The sequence below is a fragment of the Cariama cristata genome, unplaced genomic scaffold (assembly GCF_000690535.1).
Source record: "Cariama cristata isolate BGI_N322 unplaced genomic scaffold, ASM69053v1 scaffold14300, whole genome shotgun sequence".
NCBI classification, from domain to species: Eukaryota; Metazoa; Chordata; class Aves; order Cariamiformes; family Cariamidae; genus Cariama; species Cariama cristata.
The window spans coordinates 1-9,249 of NW_009596458.1; the positions used below are offsets into that span (position 1 = coordinate 1).

Consider the following 9,249-nt stretch of genomic DNA (forward strand, 5'->3'; position numbering starts at 1 on the left):
ACAACAAACCACCCAAAAAACCCTCCCAAAACCCCAACCAAACAAAAAACCCGAGATACAACTATGGAACTTACTTGGTGACTTGGCACTGGTACAACTGTTAAAAAAGCAAGGCTTATGTGCATTAATGCCTTTTTTGTCTACTTGATGAGACTGAGTAGCTTCTTTTAGTTGAGACAGTATCTGTCTACCGCTACGCTGGCAAGAGGCGTTGACTTCAAATATCTGCAATGGTATTTAATTTACATTAAAAGAACACTTCAGACATCTTGTATTACAAATGCTTTCATACCACTAGTTACAAGCAAGCAAAACGGTACTGAGGAAAGGACTCCACAAACCTTAAAACCAAGCTCCTGAGCACAAGCATATACGGCAGCAGTTTTCCCCACTCCCGGTGGGCCAGTTATCAGAACTGTATTGCAAAGGCTAGTCTCTTCCTCAATATCAGATTTACTATCTTTAAAGTCAAGGCTGTCCAAAGAATCTGTAGAATTATTTAAAAGAAAAGAAAGGATTCATGTAATTTTTATGCCAACTTTAACAAAGAGAAGCTATATATATTATTTTTAATTCTATCAGCACCTTCATGCTCTTTGTCCTCCTTTTCCCTTTTCTGATTTCTTTTTTCTTCCCAATCAGCTCTTTTTTTCCATTCTTTTAGCCAACTATAAAAGGAAGGAACAGAACAAAAAATAAAAATTACTGCTGAATAAAGTGAACCAAATTCAGATGGAACAGAACATAAACCCAGGGGACATCAGCTACTTGTTATTCCTCTCAGAAACCTATCAAGTCCTTTCAGATTAAAAAAAAAAAAAAACCAAAAACAAAACCCAAAACTTTGTTCAGGGTTTGTTTGATTCTTTTGTAAAAAAGGATTCCTTCTTCATTCTCTGTTCTATTAGCTCATTGGTATAAAAACAAGTCATTTGGCAAACTACTTAAACCATGGAAAATGCTTTATCATTCATAGTTTAGTGTTGTTTGTCAGATGGATCTTTAAATTCTGCATAAAAGGCAACAATAACCTATACAGAAAGTTTAACTGAAAGCACAATATATTAGGTGGACTTGAGTGCTAAATTACTGTCAAAAGCAGAGGCAGTGCATCAAGATCAGGATCAGGCATGCTTGTAGAGAAGTATAGACAAGTACCGATAAGTTGCTATTTCTCTATCATAGTGTGTCAGCTTAAATAACCTGACAAAAAAGAATTTTTACTAAAGTTGTAATGGCTTTAGTTACTGAAGTATTTCATTCTATTCCACAGCCTAATGTAGCATTTCACGTGTCTTTGTTTTGTACCATACCACACAACGTGCCGAGGTATTACTGTAAAAGAAACTGTGACCAAAGGATCATTCACACTGACAGTTTGTTTCTGCAAATTTTTGGAAGTAAACAAAACGAGAGGCCACAAACGTACACCCTCTAAGTGCTATTCAAGCATAGTGTAAAATAACTGACTTTGCTTCTTTGAGCATAATCAAGTAATATAATGTTTTGAGTTATTTTAATATGCTCCATGCTCCCACTTCTGACCTGTGTAGCCTTTCAATTTCCTTCTTGTTGCCTACAAGTTCACTGGAATCTTGAGGCTGATATTTTTCTGTCCAGAGCATGTCTTCCTTTTCAACACCTACAGAAAAAAAAAATATTACTCATTTTTAAATAGCTCTTCATGCAAAAGAGTTGATCAAGTCTAATATAATATTAAGACTAGATGTGATTTCTGTATCACAGCAGAAGGCTGACATACATCATATATACATTCCCTCAATGCAAAGAGAATTAAAATCAGACAGGAAATGCAGTTACCTGAAAGTGCATTTGGCTGTGATAAATATTCAGTGTCTTCTGTCGTAACATCTGGTTTCTGGGTCTTGTTTTTTCCCAAATGCGTGGCTTGTCTTGTCTCTGCTTGTTTTTCTCCAGATACGGGAGAAATAAGGTTCCTGGAAACTCTTGATTTTATTTCAATCTCTGTACCTTCAATTTGCCGCCTTCTTTTTGATTTGTGGTCTTCTATTTCTTTCCTTTTCCTCTTAGTTTCCTTCCAATTGTCAGAATGTTTCTGACTTACCTCAGAATTTGCAGTGCCATCTCTGCTTTCTAAAGAAAAAAAAAATTACATCCTTTTAAAACTTCAAGCTATGTCCATTACAACCATACATTTGTTTAAGCCGTATTTGAAGAATTTGGTCAAAATGACCCAAAATGTAAGGATCAATTTATTTCCAACAACAGTATTCCTTCACTGACATATTTCTGGAAATTCCAAGTTGCCTTTTTATGCCAGAGAGAGTGAGAGTGTGAGTGTATTTTTCCTTATGTAGATGACTAACCTTGTATACTGTTTTCAAAAACCATCCGTTCTGTCTGCTTTTTCAGAAACTTGTAGAAGTATTTTCTCACAGGAAATTGAGAATTAGAAGACATGATCTCATCTAGTAAATCTTTCCTGAATGTATCAGGAAAAACTGGTCGGTGGCCAGAAAGCTGTAACACACAAAAATTATTACTCAAAAACATTACAGTTTTATATAATTTAAATTGGTAGCTGTCTTGTTAAACCCAGAGATTAATAGAAAGCCTTGAGAATTGTCTAATGTTACAGTGCAGAATGCGTAAGTCACACACAAGAAAAAAAAAAAAAAAATAATCCAGGACTGAAACAGATTCAAACGCCAGGATTTTTTAAAACAACAGAAGTTTTAACAAGTAACAAAACAATTTCAATTTCCTTTTCATTTTTCTTGTAACACAAGCCTCTATTTTAAAGTACTAACCACAGGTGCAGAACAGTTTCCAGTTAGTTTTGAATTCACAGTGGAAAATTCACCAAGTGAGAGAGTGATTTTTGTGACATTAGTGACTTCAGTATTCAGTTTCCTTAGCTTAGTTAACAGAGGACATGATGGTGATTTCAATTTCCACATTGGATAACCTACAAAAGAGCCCCCAACAAAAAAAAACAAACACATGAGAGGAAACTTATTAACAAAACAGAGATACAGTCACAGACAAAACCATCCTACAGTGAGTAAATGCTTTTAACTACAGCTTTATCATGTCAAAGCCAAGCTTATTTAACTTACACTGTATCAACTTTTTCTCTTTATTAATTTCACCTCCCACAAGCAGAACAAATTTGCACATTTTTGCATACAACATTTCTCCAGTAAGTTGCTCCTGTGCTCTGCTAGCTCTAAGTAACAACCTGCACAGTCTCTGTAGGACAGATGCTCACCAAGGATTTTGTTTGTTTATTGGTTGGTTTGCAAATATAAATTCTGTTAAGTGCTATTCTACCTTCTGCTTTTCTGTCATGCCCTTTCGTAAGAATATTGTAGCACACTCCCTCACTTAGTGGAAAGAAATGGGCGGGGTTTTTTTCTGTTTGAGAAATATTTTGCCTTTGTCAGAAGGAAATGGTTTCTGCCCCAATCAGTCCAACATGATCTTTACTCTCCAAACTGGAACTTGAAAGACTAACTTTTTTGACTAAATATTAAGAATTTTGCATCCTCACCCATAAGTGTATACATTACTTCAGCATCAATTTAATGTGTAAATTGTGTATTCAAAAACATCTCCCTGGAAGCTTGTAAGTTTTGTTTTCTTACTGCGACACAAAACAAGAGGAAACTACCAGTTATTCCAGTGATAATAGCAAGTTCTGCTGTTCAAGATCTTTTCTGCACAGATTTACTCGAAATTATTATATATATTTACACAATGGGTGAACAAAAACTTACAATCATCCTTCTGCTGTACATGGACAACAGTCTTAAAACATGAACTTGCAAGAGAGTACGCTTCCATTGCTGCTGCTTTCCTTGCAATCTGTCTTTTCAGTGACTCTGGCAATCCGCTCATCAAGAATTCACGTTTTGCTCTGAACTGATCATCATCTTGAGAATTTTCAGATGCATCTTGGCTTTAAAGAGAACAGAAATGAAAAAAAAAAATTCATTAGAACTACAAGCTATGCAAGACCTACAACAGAATTTAATCACATTCACTTCTATGCACGAGTTAGAAATAGTCTGGGAGAACTACTAAGATTCATTTAAATGTAGTACGTCTACATTTGATTTTAAATTTTGTGTTAGAGATTTTAATTTAAGAAATAATCCTCTTTGTCTTTTTATATGCAATTTAGAATTTCTTTTTAATCAGTAATCAATTATATTTTCAACCATCTAAAATGGCTCAAGAATGGTTGAGTAACTCTCCAAAAAAACCCTGAATTTTGCAAGCAGATTAACACATTGATCAGTATAAAAACCCCAAACATTTATATCACATTTCAATAAGTGTATTTAAGTAATTTGTAAAATGAGAGAATGTTAAAGTAACTTTGGAATATATTTTGATTCTTAAGGAACTGCAATCTTGAAAACTGACCTGCTTTCTTCAAAGATCACAATTGGTTCACCTGCTGAGTTTTGAGCATTTCTGCTTACAAAGGAAGGTGGATATCCCAGTTTTCCTTTAAAAAGAAAAAAAAAATCATATTAGATTAGCACCTTGCTTCTCTGTTCACTATCTGCATGTTCCATTTAATAACATTAGGGAATCTCCTTTTCTTAAGGGAAAACTAAGTATTTTAACAAAATTCATTATAGTTTTATTTCTAGTTATTTCATCACTATAGACATTGTTTTCCGTAATATTAAAAAAAGCAACAAACCCTTAAATTAGAAGGCAACAAAACATGGTATACTATTGGCAGTTATTCAAATAAACGTAGTTTTCCCTGAATGAAGAAAAAGCAAAGCAGAACATATAAATAACCTCTGCACTATTAACTCTTATCATAAAAATAAGGGGTATATGTTGGAATATTACACAAAAAGCCAGAAGAAAAGATGAATGTACTGCAAAGGCAGCTTTATAAAATAAAGTTATAATAGTCAATAACTGTAATAAAAATTAAACACATTCAGTAAGACCCAATTACCATTTGAGTTCTTCGCAATCTTCAAGTTTCTAGACCTTTTCCCCAAAACATCATTTAAGCTCCGAAGATTCTTTTGCTGCTTCACATTCTGCACTGTAGTAGTGGCATTACTCAGGCTTGAATCTAGAATTACTACTGACTCCTAGAGGGAAAACAAATAAAATAAGAAAGGAAGCACAACTTTTTCTCCTTTATTAAAAATACAATTTAGTGATCAATACTGAGAAAACTGAAGAAACTGCTAGAGCTTAGAGTATACAATGCTGTTATTGCTGTTGTCTACACAGAAATAGTATTAGAGTAAGATCTCCAGTATGTAAACAGGGGCCAGAATTATGCTTATCTAAATTTAAATGTCTAAAACATACACATTTGAAACAGACACATTGCTGTCCATTAGGAAAGAGTGACCATCTGCTGCATGTTACAGATTTGCATTAGGATGAGCTTTCCAGTCTATACCTGGCAGTTAATTTACTATTTGACATTTACCATACCATTGCATAGATATCTACCTTACTTGATTCTTTAAAGGAAATGTTTGCAAGATAAAGAACATTTTTGTTGGTTAAACGAATCATAAAAACATCAAAATAATTTCCCCCACCCCTGCAAAGTATACAGGCTTACTTCATTTTCTTGTAATTTTTTCTTTTCAGCAAGAGCTTGCTGTCGAGATGAGCGCCTCACAGGAGCTGGTAAGTCTTCATTAACCTTTGATCTATTATGCCGTATAGCCTTTGCTTTTTCAACCAGCTGTTTCGCTTTGGATATATTTTTAGAAGTAGAGCTTTTCTGCTAACAAAGAACAAAAGAACCAAAATACGTAGCAATTAATAGCAATATATTCGGTAAGTATTTCACATATATTAATATAATTTTTCACATTTATAAAAGCATATGATTTCTATAAAATTTTATTGGTGTCAAAAAGAAAATGAAAGAATTGAAAGGAGGAGCAAACCAAGAGGATATAAATACTTTTCAAAAGGAAGTGAGAGCCCTACAAGGGGATCCTCCAATTTGTCCACAGAACAAATGAAATATGAGCAGTGACGCTCTTAAGCATAAGCTGTTCTGCTGTGCCCAAACACTATGTCCAATCTTGAGAACTTGCAGAACATGAGCATACTATTTTACTGGATTTCTCCGTTATGAAAAGTAGATTTACACTAATAAAACATATTTTAAAATCTAAGGTACAATAACTGTACAAGAAACTATCTCAAATTCTATCATAAATCATAGTAATATTCTTTCTGTAGGGCATCTGAGAACTGTCACATTGTATTACATTAAACTATTACACAGTACTGAATATGAACACAATTATATGCACTAGTCAGTGACAAAATACTGAAACGCAAACTGTTACATAAATTACCTTTATAGTTTTGGAGTTAAACTCTTCATTTTTCATTGCTTCAGCTTTATTTGATTTTGTAGTCGCATTGATACGTGTAAACCTCATTCTAATTAGTGAAAAAAGTATTATGAAATTGTTACTTTTTAATAAAGGGAAGTGTTACTCTCAATTCCATTTTCAAAAGCCTTCAAAATACAGTGCGGTAAACAGAAGCAGCCCCCCAATTGGTGATTGGGTTTTTTGTTGTTGTTTGGGGTTTTTTTTCAATGTCTTTAGTGCAAGCACATTTATAGAGTCAGCTTTGGTTCGTCTGTATTATTATCCACCATGATCAGTATTCATACAGCTTTGGTATGCATTCCAATCAATTTATAATTATGTCTTACTCTTAAAATACTTGCAGGTAAGCTAAGTGCAAAAAAGTAGAATATACTCTAAATTGTTTACCTTATTGGGCTGTTTCCATCAAAGGGCACGGTAATCACCTCAGCTTTATACACATTACTTTTCTTCAAAGATCGCTTGCTTGCTTTTGGAGTAGAAGTCTGTAAAGGACAGCCACTTAATTCATCTTCAGAAAATGTATTTCTAATCTTAGTTTTTTTAGGTGTAACATTTTTTGATGTTTTGATTTTCTTCTGCCTTAAGCTCCTCCTTAATTCATTCACTTTTGGACTAGATGAAATTCTTACATCTAAGGTGTTTTCCTTAGTAAGAACATTAGCTCCTGTATCCTCATCTTCATTATAATTGCTAGTATTTGAGACATTTGTTTCCTTAGTTTCTGAAGCCTTCCTTCTGTTTCCTTTCTTCTGAAACTTTCTAGGTCTTTTAGTTTTAGTTCTATTGTTTTCAGGACTAGAATGTCTATATTTGTCCACATAATCTTCTGGTACTCCACTTTCTAATCCTTTATTTGAAGCAATGTCATCTTCAGGTCCTTCTTTTTCTTTTGGAAACTTTCCACTGGCTTGCTTTTGTTTTCCAGGTGCCTTTTTAACTCCACTTTTTATTACATCTGATGTTGGTTGTCTAAAAGCCTTCATAAACTGATGCCTTTCTTCCAGAGTACATTTTGGCTTCAAAGAATCTGACCCTGCAGTCTCTAGTACAGCTAACTCCAATTCTTCTTCCTCAATAACTACATTAGATTTTCTTTTCTGAGTAACCTGTTCAGTTTGTTCACTGTCCAAGAGAGGTGGGCTACTTTCTTTTTCCCCTACATAGCCTTTCTGCTTCAAAAAAATGGAAGCTATTTTCTTAGATCCTTTTTGTTCCTTATGTAATGGAGCTAATTTGGGGGGAATGGAATGAACTTGTGCGAGGACAGTTACGGTTCTAAGTGGCAGCTGTTGAGATTCCTCACACTTTTCTGGCTCACTAATACTATCGCTTTTGTCAGTTTCATTTGCTGTAGCAGAACTGTCCACTGTTGGCTTCGTGTCTTCTTCAACCTGATCTACATTATATTCTCCCTGACTCTTCAAGAAGTCCTCAAATGACACCGTTATTATACTATTATTTACCTGTGATGTCTTATCATCCGTATGAACTTCAAAATTGGAATCACTAACAGTAGCATCACACTCTGCTATTGTAGGAGATACCATCTTTTTCTTATCTTCAGTTTCTTTTTTACAGTTCTCATCCAGCTGGTTTTCAGATGAAAAACTTTCAGACAAATCCATATTTACTTTGTGTTTCCGTTTCCTTGATTTTCTTACCCTACTTTTTGTTCCGTTTATTTGAGAACCAAATTTCTTTGCATTTTTTCTGTAGATGACAGCATCTGAGAAGTTCTCTCTTTGTACATTATCTGCTGCTAATTCTCTTGCACATTTTTCGTCAACTAAAGTACAAGTAGCAATAAAATCATTACCGTCTTGTTTCAGTCCTGTTGTTTCTTTGCTGTCATCACCACCAATTTCTATTTCATGTTCATTCTCAGACTCTTTCATCTCTCTTAGCCTATTATTTAAGTTAATTCTCTTCCCTTTCCTCTTTCGCTTAAAAGGTGACTTACAGTCTTTTTCATCAGCATCCAATGGTGTTTTATTTACTCCAACTACAACTGGTAACGCAGCTTTCTCAGTTACGGATGTCTTTTTAAAATAATCCAATATATTGTTGGGTTTTGGCGATGATAACACTTTATCCACTGTTTTTGCTAATGGTGAAAAATATCTTGTGATTGTTTTTACAGAAGTATCTTCCTCTCGCCGCTTCTTGCATGGCTATAAAAAAGTTCAATGTTAATCTTAGTTTTTAACAATTTAAGATGATTTAGTACAGTAATATAAAGCAGTACAGTATCTGTGGTATATGTTAGTGATGCTAGTACTTTTTCAGAGGATAAAAAAAACTCATGTCAAGGTGCTAAGACTTTGTGCACCTCCACTTTATCTCCATGTTTTCAAAAGCCATCTAAGCTTGAAATAATGATTTTGCCATTTCAAATAAATAAAAATCCCATTCTGAAGCTTTGAGACTGCCAAAACTGAAAGCGACCACAAGGTCTTCAGAACAGCTCTGCAGAGATTTCATAACCCTACAGTTCAGAAAGCCTGCTTCAGTTCAGATGATCTACCTATTGGTTACCTTGAGATGTTCACCAGAGCTTCTGTTGAGCACTTAACAGAGAACCCCAACATCACTAAAGATGCAGTTCTACTGTAAACATCTAACATACCTTAAGAAGAACCTATACCTTTCAAAGAAAACAAATACAAGAGAATTCATATCTCATATGGTAATTCAAACCATAAAAGACAGTCTATTTGTATGACTCCAAAAAAGATGGCTCACGTCATCTGAAACTGAAAACACTTCTTCACAAAGCTACCGGGGACTCCACGGAGGTGCCCCAAGAAGGCATTTCATGACAGCTGGGCCCGTGGGGCTGCGCGGCGCTCCC

The 9,249-nt window shown here is 34.6% G+C and overlaps 1 protein-coding gene across 1 annotated transcript; it reads right to left on the reverse strand.

Annotated features, from left to right (window-relative positions):
• Positions 1-59: 59 nt before the first annotated feature.
• Positions 60-8,569, reverse strand: LOC104154724 (ATPase family AAA domain-containing protein 5-like; the record flags this gene model as incomplete). The annotated part of the gene is made up of 13 exons (XM_009706231.1): positions 60-225; positions 342-487; positions 586-668; positions 1,546-1,642; positions 1,822-2,111; positions 2,345-2,502; positions 2,793-2,950; positions 3,762-3,943; positions 4,414-4,498; positions 4,970-5,111; positions 5,600-5,764; positions 6,354-6,441; positions 6,783-8,569. Coding segments are annotated over 13 exons (3,547 nt in total), but the record flags the coding sequence as incomplete, so codon positions are not given.
• Between the last annotated feature and the right edge of the window lie 680 nt (positions 8,570-9,249).